This window comes from Scyliorhinus torazame, chromosome 6 (genome assembly GCF_047496885.1).
Source record: "Scyliorhinus torazame isolate Kashiwa2021f chromosome 6, sScyTor2.1, whole genome shotgun sequence".
Taxonomy (NCBI): domain Eukaryota; kingdom Metazoa; phylum Chordata; class Chondrichthyes; order Carcharhiniformes; family Scyliorhinidae; genus Scyliorhinus; species Scyliorhinus torazame.
The window spans coordinates 240,504,182-240,524,602 of NC_092712.1; the positions used below are offsets into that span (position 1 = coordinate 240,504,182).

The 20,421-nt window shown below is 49.9% G+C and overlaps 1 protein-coding gene across 3 annotated transcripts in view; it reads right to left on the reverse strand.

The window, feature by feature from the left end:
- Nucleotides 1-20,421, reverse strand: part of LOC140425352 (E3 ubiquitin-protein ligase MARCHF11-like) — a 363,309-nt gene that overhangs the window by 43,989 nt on the left and 298,899 nt on the right. For all 3 annotated transcript variants that reach the window (XM_072509533.1, XM_072509531.1, XM_072509532.1), the window contains exon 2: nt 12,342-12,497. In XM_072509533.1, coding sequence (XP_072365634.1) covers nt 12,342-12,497 — 156 coding nt within the window. The remainder of the gene's footprint in view (nt 1-12,341; nt 12,498-20,421) is intronic.

Below are 20,421 nucleotides of genomic sequence, written 5' to 3' on the forward strand. Positions count from 1 at the left end.
ACCTTGGCCAAGACCTTGGCATCTACATTGAGGAGGGAGATTGGTCTGTAGGACCCGCATTGTAGCGGATCCTTTTCCTTCTTTAAAAGAAGCGATATCGTTGCTTCTGACATAGTCGGGGGCAGTTGTCCCCTTTCCTTTGCCTCGTTGAAGGTCCTCGTCAGTAGCGGGGCGAGCAAGTCCAAATATTTTCTGTAAAATTCAACTGGGAATCCGTCCGGTCCCGGGGCCTTTCCCGTCTGCATGTTCCTAATTCCTTTCACCACTTCTTCTACCGTGATCTGTGCTCCCAATCCCATCCTTTCCTGCTCTTCCACCTTGGGAATTTCCAGCCGATCCAAAAACTCCATCATTCTCTCCCTCCCATCCGGGGGTTGAGCTTCATACAATTTTTTATAAAATGTCTTAAACACTTCATTCACTCTCTCCGCTCCCCGCTCCGTCTCTCCATCTTCGTCTCTCACCCCCCCTATTTCCCTCGCTGCTCCCCTTTTCCTCAATTGGTGTGCCAGCAATCTGCTCGCCTTCTCTCCATATTCATACTGTACACCCTGCGCCTTCCTCCATTGTGCCTCTGCAGTGCCTGTGGTCAGCAAGTCAAATTCCACATGCAGCCTTTGCCTTTCCCTATACAGTCCCTCCTCCGGTGCTTCCGCATACTGTCTGTCCACCCTCAAAAGTTCTTGCAACAACATCTCCCGTTCCTTACTCTCCTGCTTCCCTTTATGTGTCCTTATTGATATCAGCTCCCCCCTAACCACCGCCTTCAACGCCTCCCAGACCACTCCCACCTGAACCTCCCCATTGTCATTGAGTTCCAAGTACTTTTCAATGCATCCCCTCACCCTTAAGCACACCCCCTCATCCGCCATTAGTCCCATATCCATTCTCCAGCGTGGACGCCCTCTTGTTTCCTCCCCTATCTCCAAGTCTACCCAGTGTGGGGCATGATCCGAAATGGCTATAGCCGTATATTCCGTTCCCCTCACCCTCGGGATCAATGCCCTACCCAACACAAAAAAGTCTATGCGTGAATAGACTTTATGGACATAGGAGAAAAACGAGAACTCCTTACTCCTAGGTCTACTGAATCTCCACGGGTCCACCCCTCCCATCTGCTCCATAAAATCCTTAAGCACCTTGGCTGCTGCCGGCCTCCTACCAGTCCTGGACTTCGACCTATCCAGCCTTGGTTCCAACACCGTGTTAAAGTCTCCCCCCATTATCAGCTTTCCGGTCTCTAGGTCTGGGATGCGTCCTAGCATTCGCCTCATAAAATTGGCATCGTCCCAATTCGGGGCATACACGTTTACCAACACCACCATCTCTCCCTGTAATTTGCCACTCACCATCACGTATCTGCCCCCGTTATCCGCCACTATAGTCTTTGCCTCGAACATTACCCGCTTCCCCACTAATATAGCCACCCCCCTGTTTTTCGCATCCAGCCCCGAATGGAACACCTGCCCTACCCATCCTTTGCGCAACCTAACCTGATCTATCAGTTTCAGGTGCGTTTCCTGTAACATGACCACATCTGCTTTAAGTTTCTTAAGGTGTGCGAGTACTCGTGCCCTCTTTATCGGCCCGTGAAGCCCCCTCACGTTCCACGTGATCAGCCGAGTTGGGGGGCTTCCCACCCCCCCCCCCCCCCCTTGCCGGTTAGCCATCATCTTTTTCCAGCTTCTCGCCCAGTTCCCACGCGGCTGTATTTCTCCCAGACGGTGCCCCCCCGCCCATCCTTTCCCGCACCCACTCCCCCCTTTCCCCAGCAGCAGCAACCCAGTAATTCCCCCCTCCCCCCCCCCCCCCCCCGCTAGACCCCCCGCTAGCGTAATTACTCCCCCCATGTTGCTCCCAGAAGTCAGCAAACTCTGGCTGACCTCGGCTTCCCCCCGTGATCACGGCTCGCCCCGTGCGGCGCCCCCTCCTTCCTGCTTCTCTATTCCCGCCATAATTATCATAGCGCGGGAACCAAGCCCGCGCCTCTCCCTCGGCCCCGCCTCCCATGGCCAACGCCCCATCTCCTCTCCCTCCCCACCTCCCCCATCACCACCTGTGGGAGAAAGAAAAGTTACCATACCGCAGGATTAATCATACAATCCCTCTTCGCCCCCCCCCCCCCACCACTCGTCCCACCACTTTGTCCAAACGTTCATTTTCGTAGTCCAATCATTCCAATTTTTCTTCTACAATAAAAGTCCACGCTTCATCCGCCGTCTCAAAGTAGTGGTGCCTCCCTTGATATGTGACCCACAGTCTTGCCGGTTGCAGCATTCCAAACTTTATCTTTTTTTTGTGAAGTACCGCTTTGGCCCGATTAAAGCTCGCCCTCCTTCTCGCCACCTCCGCACTCCAATCTTGATAGACGCGGATCACCGCGTTCTCCCATTTACTACACCGAGTTTTCTTCGCCCATCTAAGGACCATTTCTCTATCCTTAAAACGGAGAAATCTCACCACTATGGCTCTGGGAGATTCTCCTGCTCTCGGTCCTCGCACCATAACTCGGTATGCTCCCTCCACCTCCAACGGACCCGTCGGGGCCTCCACTCCCATTAACGAGTGCAGCATCGTGCTCACATATGCCCCGACGTCCGCCCCCTCCACACCTTCAGGAAGGCCAAGAATCCTCAAGTTGTTCCTCCTTGCGTTATTTTCCAGTGCCTCCAACCTCTCCACAGATCGTTTCTGGTGTGCCTCCTGTATCTCCGACTTCACCACCAGGCCCTGTATGTCGTTTTCATTCTCTGCTGCTTTCGCCTTCACGACCCGAAGCTCCTGCTCCTGGGTCTTTTGTTCCTCTTTCAGCCCTTCAATCGCCTGTAGTATCGGGGCCAACAACTCTTTCTTCATTTCCTTTTTTATCTCCTCCACGCAGCGTTTCAAAAACTCTTGTTGTTCAGGGCCCCATATGAAACTGCCACCTTCCGACGCCATCTTGGTTTCTGCTTGCCTTCCTTGCCGTTGTTCCAAAGGATCCGCTGCAATCCGGCCACTTTCCTCTCCTTTTTCCATCCGTGTCCAGGGGGAACACCCTTCTGGTTTACCGCACGGTGTTTTCAGCCGTTAAAATTGCCGTTGGGGCTCCTATCAAGAGCCCAAAAGTCCGTTTCACAGGGAGCTGCCGAAACGTGCGACTCAGCTGGTCATCGCCGCACCCGAAAGTCCAACTGCGGGGCTTACTTTATCGGAAATTGAGTAGGGTCCTGCAAATTTGGGGGAGAGGAATGCACTAGGAATGTACAAGGAGACCATGACTTGCTATCCGACTGTATATTCTATCGGGTGTACAGTTTTATCAAAGCAGCCCTTACTCTGCTTTTTCCTAGTGTCTCGTCAAACAGTTGCAGCGAGCTGTGCTGCTTTAATATTCGCCAATATTTGTTGGACCGCTTTTTCGTGGGTAAGGGAGGTGACTGTGGGGCTGGCCAAATCAAGTCCAAATAAATACTCGGTACCCTTCATGGGTCGTCCGGTCATGAGGGTGTGGGGGGTGTATCCTGTCGAACTCGACAGATGTGCGAATGGGAGCACTGTGTCCCATGTCGTATTGTGCTGTTGTACCATCTTCCTCAGTGTTGCCTTTAGGGTTCTGTTCATGCGTTCCACAATGCCGCTGGACTGTGGGTGATAGGCAATGTGAAACTTCTGTTTAATTCCAAAAATTGTTGGGACGCTTTTCAGTATTCTGCCTGTGAAGTGCGAACCTTGGTCTGACTCAATACTACGGGGTAGTCCCCATCTAGTAAAAATCTGCTGGGTTAGAATTTTTGCTGTTGCTTTGGCTGTGTTTGTTCAGGAAGGGACTGCTTCCACCCATTTTATGAAGGTGTCAGATGACGACCAACACGTATTTAAATCAATTTCTGCAGGGGGATAGGGGACCAATGTAATCTAACTGCAAGTTCGTCCATGGGCCATTAACAGGACGGGAGTGTCTTAGCTGACCTTTCTTTGCATATCTGTCTGGGTTGTTCTGGGCGCAAATCAAACAATTCTCAATGTAGTGGGTTACGTCAGTTTTCAAATCAGGCCACCAGCAGAGAGGTCTGAGGTGGGCAAGGGTGGATTCTATCCCTTGGTGTCCGTGTCCGTCATGGAATTGACAAATAATCTGGTTCCTGTCGTGGGTGGGGACCACATAAATACCATCCTTTAATATGATTCCCTCGTGTATCGTTAAAGTGTCTTTGAGCCTATCATAGGGAGCTGGGAAGTCTCCTTTTAAAATTTCCTTTAGCGTGTCGTCTTCCTTTTGTGCCTGCGCCAAATCTTGAATATTGGTCTGTGAGACCTGGACCTTGTGTGCTGGGGCACTCTCGGGGGGTTGCCAAAAGTGGCCATGTTGTGAGCCTGCTTTTGCTCGGGCGTCTGCTTTTACGCTACCGGGTGGGGAGGAACAGTGGTGGCTTCTAACTTTTATGATTCCATATTTGCGACCTTTAGCTTCTTTGAGAATGTGTTTTAGTAATGGCGCTGAGGGTAGGGGTTTTCCGTCGGCGGATATAAATCCTCTAGATTCCCACAGGGGCAGGAATTCTGTCAAGCTGTTGCAAACATACAAACTGTCCGAATATATGTCTGCTGGGGACGGGAACGAATCTGGGTGCTGCACAATGTATGCAATGGCTGCTAACTCGGCTGCCTGCGAACCTAAATGTCCAGGCAACTTTAACGAGATTTCCTCTAATGCGCGTCCCTGCGCCTCCTCTACATAAATGCCACATCCTGTAATCCTTTTTCCATTCAGAATTGTGGAGGAGCCATCTACATAAATTTTTAGCGAATTATCTGTGGGCTGGGTTCTCTGTGGTGGGCTGCCTATCTTTTTCGGCACCGATTTGGGAACAAAGGGTCCTGTGTTGTGCTTGGCTTCAATGATTTCACATGTGGGGTTCCTGCATATTGTAAATTGTCGGCCAGAAACGTGTGCGTCTTTGTCCTCTTTACCGTAATGTCGCGTCCTTGTAGGAGTAGGGTCCAGCGCGCTGCTCAGATTTGGCTTACGGTGCCGTCTTTTAGCCTACCGTCTAACAGTAGCTGTGTTGGGGTGTGCTCGGTCAAAATGGTTACAGGGTTGAGTCCTGTTATGTACGAGAAGTACTGAACAGCCAAAAAAACTGCGAGCAAGTGCCTTTCGCAGGCTGAAAATCCTTGCTCTACGGGATCTAAAACTCGTGAGGCATAGGCTACGGGTCCTAAACGATTGTGCCTTTCCTGGAGAAGTACGGCCGAAAGGGTTCGGTCGGTGGTTGCTACCTCTATTGCATATGGGGAGTGTGGGTCTGGTGCCTGCAAAGCGGGGGCTGTACTTAGGGCGTGTTTCAATGTATCTACGGCACCCGTGTGCTGTGGAAGCCAGTTCCATGGGACCTGTTTCTTAAGGAGCTCGGAAAGTGGGGCCGCTTTCATGGCGAAACTGTCTATATGTTCCTGCAGTAACCGACCAGTCCTAAAATGACTGTAACATTATGGGGCAAGGGAAATTTTACAACTGAATCGATCCGTTTCTGTTCTATCTCACGCTCACCATGCGTTATGACTGTACCTAAATAAGTGACCTTTTCTTGGAGAATTTGGGCTTTCTTTGGGGTTGATTGTACATCCAATTTCTTTTAGGAGTCCTAATAGTTCAGAAAGAAGCAAAATGTGCTCTTCCCTGGTGTCAGTCTGTGGGAGCAAGTCGTCCACATACTGAATGAGGCATTCGGGTCGGGGAAATTTTGGCAATTGTCTGTGAAAAATGGAGGGGGAGTTGTGGAAGCCTTGTGGAAGGCATGTCCATGTGTACTGCTGTCCCTGGAAGGTGAACGCAAATTTGTACTGGCACGTTTTGTCCAATGGAATGGACCAAAAGACATGGGTAATGTCCAGAACCGTGAAAAGTTTTGACTGTGATCCCTGCTTTAACATGGTCTCGGGACTCGTGGCAACGATGGGGGCTGCTAATGGAGTTACTTTGTTTAATTCTCTATAATCGATGGTCAGTCACCATGAACCATCTGGTTTTCTTACGGGCCAAATCGAGGCATTGTTCGTTGAGGCTACAGGCCGAATTACGCCTTGGTCCAATAAACTCTGAATTACTTTACTATCTCTCCCTTGGCTTGCTGTGGAAAACCGTATTGTTTCTGGGGCTTAGGATCGGGACCTGTAATGGTGACCATTCCTGGAATTTTACCGCAATCGTGTTTGTGCTGGGCAAACGATGCTTTGCGTTTCTTCAAGACTTTCCTAACTGTTTTGTCCATGGTAATGGTTTGTGGATCAAACCAGTACTCTCCCACTGAGCTAATCCTGTGTGCGTAGTCTCCTACTGTGAGCTGTGCTGGGGGCTTGTGCTTGTGCTGCTCCTGCCATTTTCCACACACACATATTTACGGGGTCGAAAGAAAGGTTCTGTGAGCTCATAAAATCTATCCCCAAGAGGTGTTATGCTGTCTGGGGTAAATCCACCAAAACGACTGAGTGCTTGGTTTTAATGTTACCGATCTGGATATCCATAGGGGCCGTAATGTGTCCCTGCTGGAGGTGTCCTGTTAAGCCACTAAGAGCGATAGTGTCTATAGTGGGCCATATATCTCGCTGGTACATCGTGGACGGGTTTAACGTGGTTCGGGACCCTCCCAAAGGAACTCTACGGGGTGTCCCCGGACTGTGCCTGCAACTACCAGTCTTCCGGACTTGTCCCAAAGAGTGTCGCAGACCCAAGTTGGGGAGTCCGAACACCGTCAATCAGTGCCATTTATGGCCAAATTATCTGCACGGGCACTAACGCTGTGGATAGGTCTGGCATTGTTCCGAGGTGGTGCGTTTGTGGGCTGATTCGTTGCTGTTTTGGGGGGGCATTGCATTCTCGGGCGTAATGTCCCTCGTGTCCACAATTGTAGCATCCCTGCGCTTTAGGGTGCTGCGTGTTATTTCTACCTTCATTTACCCATGCGGGGTCTTGGTGTATCCTTACGGGGTTCATGTTGGCATCTACTTTCTCCTGCTCTGCCTTTTTCTGTAGGGATTGTTCCCAAGCTCTAGATAGTCGCTTCAGTACCCACACTTCATTGTGTGCCGGGTCTGAGGGGTTGTAATTCGCACATGCCTTTTGTCCTGCCTCCGTGGCGTGGGAGACTAAAATACGGGTCCATTTGGCCGTATTGTCTGCAGATAGATGGGCACGTGTTAAATCACCAAATACTGCTGTGAAGTGTATCCAGAGGCGTCCAGCAAATGTTGTTGGATGCTCTCCTTTTTTCTGCCTACATCGGTTGAGTCCTTTCTACTGGATCTCCTCTGTTATAGCCAATTGCATCTAGAATGGCTGTTTTCATATCTTGGAGGCTACCGCCTCTTACATTTTGTGGGTCGGGAAGGGCTGAACTAACAGATGGGTCAAGGCTCATTACAATGAGTTTTACTTCTTCCTGCTCGTCCAGACCGTACACGACGGTCTGTTGCCTAACTCGCTCAAAAAAGTGGTGTGGGTCTGATGTGGGGTGAAAAGTCTCAATTTTATCACGGGCAACCCTTAACTGGGTGATGGTTAGTGGGGTGGTATACACAAAATCGGGTTGGTCTTCTTTCAGTACTCTGCGCTGCATGGTGACTGGATTCATAGGGTTGGGTGCTACCTGTGCAGTTGGCGGTGCGGGTGCTTTCCTTTTCGGGGTCTGGGGGGCTCTATTCTGACTTTCTGTTTCGTTTACATATTATCGATGGGCCGTTTCATTAAGTACCTGCCAATCGGGGCCATCTTCCTGATCTAACTGTGGGCCAAAGGTATCTCTGAACCCATTCTGAACGGATAGCAGTGATTGCAATCTTGCAATTTGCTGCCTGCACTTGGCATGGTCTGCCAAACTCTGCCTCTATTCTGTGGTGGAACTGTGGAGTGCTCGTAGAGCTGCCTTTAAGTCCTCGCATTTTGTTTTTTCAACTGTTCTGCTTGGTGTTCTGTTTCCTCTCTTACCAAAACCGCATGTTGCGTGTCTTGGTAGGCCTTATCATATTGGATCTGAAAGCTACTTAGGTGAGCGAGACAAGATTGGTGTGCCTGTTTGACATCAGCCATCTCCTTGTCCTTCGCCGCTAGCTGCTCTCGGAGTTGCTCATTTACTTTCTCACACTCGCTAACATTTCCCTCACTACTCTTCTCTTTCTCCTCAAGCTGTCTGCAGAGCATCCTCACGACCTCCTCTGTGCCTCGCAGGAGTGCCAAGCAGGACACGATTGCCATCGGCTTACGAACTCTACTTAAATTCGTCTTATGGATCTCGGTCAGGTTATCCTACCAAGTTTGTCCTATATGAACAGGACCTGTTTCCTCATTCGCACAAAATTCAGACCATAGGGGCCATCCTTTACCCTTTCGGTACTTCCTAATTTCCTCTTCCCATATGGGACACTGTTCTGCTCTGTTGGTCGCTGCGACCTTGGGTTCTTGTGGGTGCATAAGGCGTTCCATTGCCTTCATTGCCATCTCTACGATTATCTCTGTATCTCTACCGGGAATTTGGAACAAGAGGGAATAAAGCAGTGGTGCAAACAGTGGGTACGGCTCAAGCTATTTTCCGGTTTACACAACTCCGGAAAGTTTCCGCAACAAAATCTATCGAGGTTACCTGATATCCCTTGTTAGTACGCATGCAAATTACACACTTGCGAATCTTGGCGGTTTGATCGATACTGATCTTACACTTGTGGTTTGTTTAACTTTTCCAATTTGGATTTCTAATTCAACCATTTTATGGGTTCTCTCGGAGTGACACTTCTGGGTCGAGTCCCGTCAGATGTCGCCAATAACTGTTGCCTTTTTTACCTGCTATAAATATGGCAATCAATAAGGTTGCCCTTCTTTCTTTAGATATCGATATTATATTGCTTTCAGAGTCGCCAGGTATCAAATGATACCGCCACAAGGTTCAACCGGGTATCGATCAAAGAGCCAAACACCAGTAGTTAGTTCAAGATAAATGGTACTTTATTTACACACAAGATTAACTTACACATGCAACATAAACACTACGAGCTAAACTACACCTAACAACTATGACAACATGTACTTAACTTCAGGCACCCGGCTTAGGTCAGAGGAACAGTGGCCTTTGTTCGAATCTGGATCTACTGGGGCAGGAGAAGTAACTGCTGCTCAGCTGGGCTCATCCGTTTGGTAGCGGGCGTTGAACTTGAACTTGCTTCTGGCGGTGCTCCGATTGGAGATGGACATTGCCGGAGCACCAGGTCCAAAAGAGATCGAACACATGGCAGTGTCTCTCTTTATCCTTGGGGAGTTTTGTGCTCTTTTGGGCGGTCCTTAGGTTTGGACCCCATTAATTGGGCAGTTCTCGATCACTGTCTTCGATCTGAGCCAATAAAGGGGCGGGTTCCTTGATGGCTGGGCGTGTCCTAAGCCGTCAGTGACCCTGTTGTTTATGCTTCCTGAGTAAAGGGAGTGGCGCCGAAATGTCTGGACTTGTATCGGTTACCTGAGTATCAATCCTTTGTCTTACGGAGCTGGGCCATCAAAATGCTCATCGGTTGGGGTTTTGATGCAGTCTGCATTCTTTGCTCACAAATATACATTCAAGCTCTGTGCCTGCCTGAATCTTACATTGTCCACATTTCCCTTTAGGCTTTGCAAACGCCATGTTTCTTGTTGTAAGTGGCCATCCCAGATGGCTACAAACCATACAACAGATCTCAGCAATGGACTTCTTGAGTGTATAATTCCTCATCTCAATTTGTAAGGCTTCTATCTTGCCTGTACTGAATTTGGATTTACCTATTCCCCTCAAAATCAAAATTTTACTTCACATAAAATTTGTAAAACAAATCAGATGCAACTGAATGGAGAAACTGTCCTTCCCCTATAATTAAATATCCCCTGTTATTCCATCTGGAACTTATGCGCATATCATGTTGGTAGAATTAGCCAAGTACCCAAATTATTATCTTAAAACTGCAAGAAGTAATTTTGAGGTATCCCAAGTAAACCAACCCTTAAACCCTTTGGATTATATATTAAAACAGCATTCTTCATTTATATCTCGCAATCAAAGTAGAACACAGAACAAGCATTACATTCATGATAATAGGGGAACCAAATGCTCAGTTACAACTTTTCAAACAATAGCATACTCTGACATTATCAGTTTCAATTTCAATTGTAACAACTCATTGCAATATTGTTATATTACTTATTCATGTATTATTATTCAAACCTGAACAGATGTGAATATCAAAAAAGTCAATATCACTTGTATCCATACAGATATATTAATAAATACACAGTTGCGTTGAGAAAAAGACAAGTTACACCATTTTATCTATTGTGCAAAGGTGATGTCATAACAAATGTTTAGCATGAATGAAGCTACTACTTGAATATTCCTTGTGTGAATTTCAGTTTGTGCAACTGAATGTTTTCAGTTTTTATGAAAGTTTATTTCATTATGAGAGAATCTTAATCAAGGAAGTTCATCATTATATAACATGATGGGGCGGCACGTGGCACAATGGTTAGCATTGCTGCCTAAGGCACTGAGGAAGCGGGTTCGAATCCCGCCCCTGGGTCACTGTCGGTGCAGAGTTTGCACATTCTCCCGTGGCTGCGTGGGTTTCACTTCCACAACCCAAAGATGTGCAGGTTAGGTGGATTGGCCATGCTAAATTATGCCTTAATTGGAAAAAAATATAATTGGGTACTCTAAATTTATTTTTAAAAAATTATATAACATGATGGAATTACTCACACAGATTTTTGTAATAACAAAAACATCCAATTTCAGTATGTAAATCTAAAAGCAACCAACCAATGTGTTACCAATATTGAAATATCATTGTTAGCGTATTTGTTAAAATAATAGACAAAGGTTATGAATCTGTTCACACTCTTCTATTAATGTCAAACACTGCAGTTTTAATATATTTTTAATATTCTATAAAAAGCAGCATTTGTTTCTTGTCTAAAAAGAAAGCTATCATTGCAAAGGGGATAAATGTTACAGCAGTACATAGTGAAGTATTTATCACATTCCTTTTGGATCGAATGGTCACATTCTCATGCTGAGATCTTACTGTGTCTGGGCATTAAAGCATGCATTAGTTTGAGGCGTAACTGCAAACTTACTCTCAATTGGCACGATTCTCCGGCCTCGTTCTGCTCTCGATTGAGCGCAACGCGGCTGGAGAATGCCGTGAGAGGCTCCCGACAGGCTCTGCGCCTCCCGGGATTCTCCGAAATCCCGTGAGATGTCGGATCAGAGCCCCGCCCCAAAGGGGCAGGACCAAATGCCGCTCGTGGAATTAGGTTGTAAACCTGCATATGACCTACCTGACCAGGATCCACTGGCCTCCCTCGAATCTTCGGTCTCCCCAAGGAGGCTTCAGCCGGGCGCCGATCAGTGCTGGTCTACACAAATGTGGACCAGGTGGAATTCCACCCGGGGGTCTCCTGGGCCACCGGAGACCCCAGGGTGGTCAGGGTAAGTGGAGGGGGATCCCAGGCTCTCCCCCTGGAATGTGGGCACCTTGGCACTACCCAGCTGGCACCTTGGCACTGCCACTCTGGCATTGCCAAGGTGCCCAAATGGCACTGCCAGGCCAGCAGGAGCACTGCCTGGGTTTCAGGGTGGCAGTGCAAGGGTGCCAGGGTGGCAGAGCCAAGGGCCAGGGGGCAAGGGGAGCTATGCCCATGAAATGAGGGGGGTGTTGAAAGTGGGGGGAGGGGGTGAAGTGCTGGAGTGCAGGGCAGGTAAGTAGAGACGTCTGGGATGTTGGGTGGGTATCCTAGAAGGAATAGGGTGTTTTAAGACAGGATAGGGGGCCTGAAAAGGGGGGAACCTGAGGGACCCCATAACGGGGTGTCTTCACTTGGGGCTGAGATGTTTACACCTCAGGAAGGCTTTTATATTACAATGATAGACTTTGGGCGCGATGTGGGTGTGGGATAGTGTCCATGTGTGTAGGGGGGGATGTCATTGCCCATGGGTGTGGGGAACCCATAAACTCACTTAGAGACCAGGGCACCCTTTCAAAATGGCAGCCCGATCTCGGAGTTCAGCTCCCCAGTGTTAAAAATAATTCTCAGTGTGGGCTAAACCGGTGAGAAACGCCCCAGGGCCCAAAAAAGTGACAAAACGTCATCGAATAGCGGTTGGGAATTCACCGGCAGAGCCAGCGGGAAACTCCCTGAAAAACTCACCACAAATTAACTTTGACATTTTTGGGGAGATCGCGCCCAAAGTCTATCATTGTAATATAAAAGCCTTCCTGAGGTGTAAACATCTCAGCCTGTAGTTTCAAATAGACTTTCTTAATGGATAATTCATATAATGATTCTTTACCTGGCATGGTTTTTTCATCCTTATTGCCACAACATGGTATCTGTAACAGCAAATCTCACAGCTCCATGACCCTCTTTCACTAATCCACTTCAAAAGACATGGCTGGTGTGAGTAGCGTACTGAGCCATCACATCGACAAGGACTCAGCAATTCACCCTTGAGGAGGCACAAAGGGAGAGCAAAATACAAAAGATTTAACAAACTGCATGACAGTTACCACAAGCTTGTGCAAATGTGCTTAGTTCAGATATTCTCTCATGAAACACATCCTCAAGTACCATATGATTCTCAAAGTATTCAAGTTAATATGGTGCATTTTAAAACCTTCTATAATTGATCTGGCAATTTCATTGCGTTCCCTTTTCACTCGTCTTAAAGGAAAAGTTGGGGCTGGATTCTCCGCCCCGCCACGCCACATTTCTGCCCCGACCCACTGGCGGGATTCTCCGTTACGCCGGCCGGTCAATGGGGTTTCCCATTGTGGGGAAGCCCCACGCCGTCGGGAAACCCCCAGGCGCGGGCAAAACGGAGAATCACGCCGGCGGAGAATCCCGCCCCTAATAATTGATTAGAAAGCCTCTAACCTGAAGTTTAGATAAATCCGTCCAAATATAATGCTTTCAGAAGCCTCTTTTCTTTGACACACAAATCTGAAGTACTTTTTGAGTTCCTGATCTCAAACATGCAGTTAGTAAAGATCTTGGGACTTCCGGGTACGGCTATGTGGAGCTGAGCCGCACGATTCGGCAGCTCCCGCTACCACGGACTTTCGGGCTCGCTAGAAGAGCCCCAACGGAACTTTATTTGATACTAACCCGTGGGGAAGGTAAGAGGGAGGTCCCCCTCCAACTTGTATGAAACGGACTCGAAGCGTAACGGCCACAAAAGTGGCATTGGAGCGACGGGAAAAACTGGGGAAAAAAGACAAAATGGCGGCGGCCAGAGACAAAGTGGAGCTGCAGGAGTTTATCAAGTACTGCTTCGAGGAGCAGTGCGAGGAGATGCCTAAGGAAATGCTGGCGCCTATGCTTTCGGCAATCGAAGGACTAGGGATCACCCAGAAGGCCCACGAGGTTCAGATCCAGGAGGTACAAAAAAGAGTTGGTCAGAACGAGGACGAGATCTCGGGCCTGGTGGTGAGAGTGGAGCAGAACGAGGAGCTACACAGGAGGTGGGCAGGAAGACTCAAAGACCTGGAGAACAGGTCGAGGAGAAAGAATCTGCGGATCCTGGGTCTCCCTGAAGGAGCGGAGGGGGCCGATGCCGGGGCATACGTGTGCATGATGCTCGGGGCGATGATGGGCAAGAAGGCCCCTTCGCGGCCGCTGGAGTTGGACGGGGCACACCGGGTGCTGGCGAGGAGGCCCCGGGCAAATGAGCCGCCAAGGGCGATGGTGGTGAGGTTCCACCGGTTCACGGACAGAGAGTGGGTCCTGAAATTGGCCAAGAAGGAGCGGAGCAGTAAGTGGGACAATGCAGAGATCCGAATATACCCGGACTGGAGCACGGAGGTTGCAAAGCGGAGAGCGGGTTTCAACCGGGCCAAAGCAGTGTTGCACCGGAAAGAAGTGAAATTTGGAATGATGCAGCCAGCGCGACTGTGGGTCACATACAAGGGCCAACACTACTACTTTGAAACGCCTGAAGAGGCGTGGACATTTATACAAACCGAAAAGTTGGACTCTAACTGAGGGTTTGTGAGGGTGGGTGGGATATTTGAGGTTTGATGTGTGATGGTTGTTGTGTATAGGGGGTCAATCACAATCACGTGCAGGAAATGTTACATGGGCTGGGGGAGAGAGACAAGGCCACGACAGGAGCTGCGCCAGAGGGAGCGGAGCGGGCTTTGGAAAGCGCGGGGTTTCTTGTTTTTCCCACGTGCGGGAAGAAAGGTGGGAGGGGAACTCCCACACGGGGAGGTCAATGGGATAGCGGGGGTAGCCGGGGTCAGCAGGTGTCAGCTGACTTACGGGAGTGACATGGGGGGAGCAAAAAAGCTAGACAGGGATCTAGCGGGGGGGAGGGAAGGGGGGGGGGGTGGGGGGGAAAGGGTTGCTGCTGCACTGGCCGAAAGGGAATGGGACATAGAAGAGGTGGTCGGGACGGGGGTCCCCCGTCTGGGGGACTGGAGGGTGAGGGAGGCGTGGACACGGGACTGGCCCAGAAAAGGAGATGGCTAGTCGGCAGGGGGTGGCGGGGTGAGAGCCCCTCCAATCCGGCTGATAACGTGGAACGTGAGGGGCCTGAATGGGCCGGTGAAGAGGGCTCGAGTGTTCACGCACTTAAAGGGACTGATGGCAGACGTGGTCATGCTCCAAGAGACACACCTGAAGGTGGCGGACCAGGTCAGGTTAAGAAAGGGATGGGTGAGACTGAAGGCGGACGTAGTCATGCTCCAGGAGATGCACCTGAAGGTGGCGGATCAGGCTAGATTAAGAAAAGGATGGGTGGGACAGGTATTCCACTCAGGGTTGGACTCGAAAAACAGAGGGGTGGCAATATTGGTGGGGAAACGTGTATCATTCGAGGCTAAGAATATAGTGGTGGACAGTGGGGGCAGATATGTGATGGCGAGTGGCAGACTGCAGGGAGAGGCGTTTGTGCTGGTGAATGTATATGCCCCGAACTGGGATGACGCGGGATTCATGAAGCGAATGCTGGGACCTATCCCGGACCTGGAGGTGGGAAGCTTGGTAATGGGGGGGGGATTTTAACACCGTGCTGGATCCAGGGCTAGACCGGTCCAGATCCAGGACCGGGAGAAGGCCGGCAGCGGCCAAGGTGCTTAAGGGATTTATGGAACAAATGGGGGGAGTGAATCCGTGGAGATTCGCCAGGCCGATGGCTAAAGAGTTCTCTTTCTTCTCCCACGTCCATAAGGTATGCTCCCGGATAGACTTTTTCGTTTTGGGAAGGGCACTGATCCCGAAAGTGGCAGGAACGGAGGAGTACTCGGCCATAGCTGTTTCAGACCACGCCCCGCATTGGGTGGATTTGGAACTAGGAGAGGAAAGGGAGCAGTGCCCACTCTGGCGACTAGATATGGGACTATTGGCGGACGAGGGGTCTGCGGAAGGGTGAGGGGGTGTATTGAGCGATACCTGGAGGTCAACGACGATGGGGAGGTTCAGGTGGGGGTAGTATGGGAAGCGCTGAAGGCGGTGGTTAGAGGAGAGCTGATCTCCATCAGAGCCCACAAGGGGAAACAAGAGGGCAAAGAAAGAGAGATATGAGTGGGGGAAATTTTGAGGGTGGATAAAAAATATGCGGAGGCCCCAGACGAAGGGCTATACAGAGAAAGACGAAGACTACAGACGGAGTTTGACCTGTTGACCACGGGAAAGGCAGAGGCACAGTGGAGGAAGGCACAGGGGATGCAATATGAGTATGGGGAAAAGGCGAGCCGGCAGTTGGCCCACCAACTTCGGAAGAGGATGGTGGCGAGAGAGATCGGGGGAGTTAGGGACGAAACGGGAAATATGGAGCAGAGAGCAGGGAAAGTGAACGAGGTGTTCAAGACCTTTTATGAGAGGCTATATAAGTCCCAACCTCTTTTTTTTTTTTTTTTTTTTTTTTTTTTTTTTTTTTTTAAAGTACTGGTGGACAAGGATAAGAGTGGTCCGAGGATGAATGTGCTAAATTGGGGGAAGGCTAATTATAACAATATTAGGCGGGACCTGAAGAACATAGATTGGGGGCGGATGTTTGAGGGCAAATCAACATCTGACATGTGGGAGGCTTTCAAGTGTCAGTTGAAAGGAATACAGGACAGGCATGTTCCTGTGAGGAAGAAAGATAAATACGGCAATTTTCGGGAACCTTGGATGACGAATGATATTGTAGGCCTCGTCAAAAAGAAAAAGGAGGCATTTGTCAGGGCTAAAAGGCTGGGAACAGACGAAGCCTGTGTGGCATATAAGGAAAGTAGGAAGGAACTTAAGCAAGGAGTCAGGAGGGCTAGAAGGGGTCATGAAAAGTCATTGGCAAATAGGGTTAAGGAAAATCCCAAGGCTTTTTACACTTACATAAAAAGCAAGAGGGTAGCCAGGGAAAGGGTTGGCCCACTGAAGGATAGGCAAGGGAATCTATGTGTGGAGCCAGAGGAAATGGGCGAGGTACTAAATGAATACTTTGCATCAGTATTCACCAAAGAGAAGGAATTGGTAGATGTTGAGTCTGGAGAAGGGGGTGTAGATAGCCTGGGTCACATTGTGATCCAAAAAGACGAGGTGTTGGGTGTCTTAAAAAATATTAAGGTAGATAAGTCCCCAGGGCCGGATGGGATCTACCCCAGAATACTGAAGGAGGCTGGAGAGGAAATTGCTGAGGCCTTGACAGAAATCTTTGGATCCTCGCTGTCTTCAGGGGATGTCCCGGAGGACTGGAGAATAGCCAATGTTGTTCCTCTGTTTAAGAAGGGTGGCAGGGATAATCCCGGGAACTACAGGCCGGTGAGCCTTACTTCAGTGGTAGGGAAATTACTGGAGAGAATTCTTCGAGACAGGATCTACTCCCATTTGGAAGCAAATGGACGTATTAGTGAGAGGCAGCACGGTTTTGTGAAGGGGAGGTCGTGTCTCACTAACTTGATCGAGTTTTTCGAGGAGGTCACTAAGATGATTGATGCAGGTAGGGCAGTAGATGTTGTCTATATGGACTTCAGTAAGGCCTTTGACAAGGTCCCTCATGGTAGACTAGTACAAAAGGTGAAGTCACACGGGATCAGGGGTGAACTGGCAAGGTGGATACAGAACTGGCTAGGCCATAGAAGGCAGAGGGTAGCAATGGAGGGATGCTTTTCTAATTGGAGGGCTGTGACCAGTGGTGTTCCACAGGGATCAGTGCTGGGACCTTTGCTCTTTGTAGTATATATAAATGATTTGGAGGAAAATGTAACTGGTCTGATTAGTAAGTTTGCAGACGACACAAAGGTTGGTGGAATTGCGGATAGCGATGAGGACTGTCTGAGGATACAGCAGGATTTAGATTGTCTGGAGACTTGGGCGGAGAGATGGCAGATGGAGTTTAACCTGGACAAATGTGAGGTAATGCATTTTGGAAGGGCTAATGCAGGTAGGGAATATACAGTGAATGGTAGAACCCTCAGGAGTATTGAAAGTCAAAGAGATCTAGGAGTACAGGTCCACAGATCACTGAAAGGGGCTACACAGGTGGAGAAGGTAGTCAAGAAGGCATACGGCATGCTTGCCTTCATTGGCCGGGGCATTGAGTATAAGAATTGGCAAGTCATGTTGCAGCTGTATAGAACCTTAGTTAGGCCACACTTGGAGTATAGTGTTCAATTCTGGTCGCCACACTACCAGAAGGATGTGGAGGCTTTAGAGAGGGTGCAGAAGAGATTTACCAGAATGTTGCCTGGTATGGAGGGCATAAGCTATGAGGAGCGATTGAATAAACTCGGTTTGTTCTCACTGGAACGAAGGAGGTTGAGGGGCGACCTGATAGAGGTATACAAAATTATGAGGGGCATAGACAGAGTGGATAGTCAGAGGCTTTTCCCCAGGGTAGAGGGGTCAATTACTAGGGGGCATAGGTTTAAGGTGAGAGGGGCAAAGTTTAGAGTAGATGTACGAGGCAAGTTTTTTACGCAGAGGGTAGTGGGTGCCTGGAACTCACTACCGGAGGAGGTAGTGGAGGCAGGGACGATAGGGACATTTAAGGGGCATCTTGACAAATATATGAATAGGATGGGAATAGAAGGATACGGACCCAGGAAGTGTAGAAGATTGTAGTTTAGTCGGGCAGTATGGTCGGCACGGGCTTGGAGGGCCGAAGGGCCTGTTCCTGTGCTGTACAGTTCTTTGTTCTTTGTTCTTTGTTCAACCCCCGGGGGGAAAAGAAGGAATGTTACACTTTCTGGACCAGCTAAGGTTCCCGAAGGTGAAGGGGCAGGAGGTGGCAGGTCTGGGGGAGCCAATCGAGGTGGATGAGGTGATTAAAGGACTGGGGAACATGCAGGCAGGGAAGGCCCTGGGACCAGACGGGTTTCCGGTGGAATTCTACAGGAAGTATGTGGATCTGTTGGCCTCGCTCTTGGCAAGAACCTTTAATGAGGCTAAGGAAAGGGGGATGCTACCCCCGACAATGTCGGAGGCAACGATATCGCTAATCCTGAAACGAGATAAAGACCCGCTGCAATGCGGGTCATACAGGCCTATCTCACTCCTAAATGTAGATGGCAAACTGCTGGCAAAAGTGATGGCAGCAAGGATAGAGGATTGCGTCCCAGGGGTGGTGCATGACGACCAGACAGGGTTTGTAAAGGGGAGACAACTGAATGTTAATGTACGAAGGTTGCTGGGGGTGATGATGACGCCCCCACCGGAGGGGGAGGCAGAGATAGTGGCGGCGATGGGTGCAGAGAAGGCATTCGATAGGGTGGAGTGGGACTATCTGTGCTGAAGAGGTTTGGGTTCGTTGAGGGGTTTATTAGATGGGTCAGACTCTTATATGGGGCCCCGGTGGCAAACGTAGTCACAAACCGGCAAAGATTGGGGTATTTTCGGCTACATAGGGGTACAAGACAGGGGTGTCCCCTGTCCCCGTTACTGTTCGCGTTGGCAATTGAACCACTGGCCATAGCACTGAGGGATTCTAAGAAGTGGAGGGGGGTGCTTAGAGGGGGAGAGGAGCACCGAGTGTCGCTCTACGCAGATGATCTACTGCTATACGTTGCGGACCCCGTAGAGGGGATGCCAGAAGTATTGCAGATACTTAGGGAGTTTGGAGAGTTCTCGGGATACAAGCTAAATTTGGGGAAGAGCGAGCTTTTTGTAATGCACCCCGGGGAACAGGGAAGGGGGATAGATGCTCTGCCGCTGAGGAGAGTGGAAAGGAACTTCCGATACCTGGGGACCCAGGTGGCCAGGAACTGGGGAACCCTGCATAGACTTGACCTGACGCGACTGGTGGAGCAGATGGAGGAGGACTTTAAGAGGTGGGATATGGTGCCGCTATCGCTGGCGGGCAGAGTGCAGGCAGTTAAAATGGTGGTCCTCCTGAGGTTTCTTTTCGTGTTTCAGTGCCTCCCCATTCTGATCACAAAGGCCTTTTTAAAAAAAATAGACAGGAGCATTACGAGCTTTGTGTGGGCAGGAAAGACACCGAGAGTAAAGAGGGGGTTCTTGCAGCGTAGTAGGGACAGAGGGGGACTGGCGCTGCCGGGTTTGAGCGACTACTACTGGGCCGCCAATGTGTCGATGGTCTGTAAGTGGGTGAGGGAGGAAGAGGGAGCAGCGTGGAAGAAGCTGGAGATGGCATCCCGTAAGTGAACGAGCCTAAAAGCGCTGGTGACGGCGCCGCTGCCGTTCTCCCCGAAAAGGTACACCACAAACCCAGTGGTGGTGGCAACCTTGAGGATCTGGGGGCAGTGGAGGCGACACAGGGGAGTGACGGGTGCCTCGGTGTGGTCCCCGATAAGGAATAACCACAGGTTTGTCCCAGGGAGGATGGATGGGGGGGTTCCAGTGTTGGCAACGAGCAGGAATTAGGAAGCTGAGGGACCTGTTTATAGACGGGACGTTTGCAAGTCTGGGAGCACTAGAAGAAAAATATAAGTTGCCTCCGGGGAACGCCTTCCGGTATATGCAAGTGAGGGCATTTGCGAGGCAACAGGTGAGGGAATTTCCGCAGCTCCCGACGCAGGGGATCCAAGATAGAGTGATTTCTGGGGCATGGGTCGGAGAGGGCAAAGTGTCCGAAATATACCGGGAGATGAGGGACGATGATAGAGGAGCTGAAGGGAAAATGGAAAGAAGAGCTGGGGGAAGAGATTGAGGAGGGGCTATGGGCTGATGCCCTAAGTAGGGTAAATTCCTCGTCCTCGTGTGCCAGGCTTAGCCTGATTCAATTTAAGGTTCTACATAGAGCACACATGACCGGAGCAAGACTGAGCAGGTTTTTCGGGGTGGAGGACAGGTGTAGGAGGTGCTCGGGAAGCTCGGCGAACCACACACACATGTTCTGGTCGTGTCCGGCACTGCGTGAGTTCTGGGGGGGGCGTGGCAAGGGTAATTTCAAAGGTGGTGAAGGTCCGGGTCAAACCAGGCTGGGGGTTGGC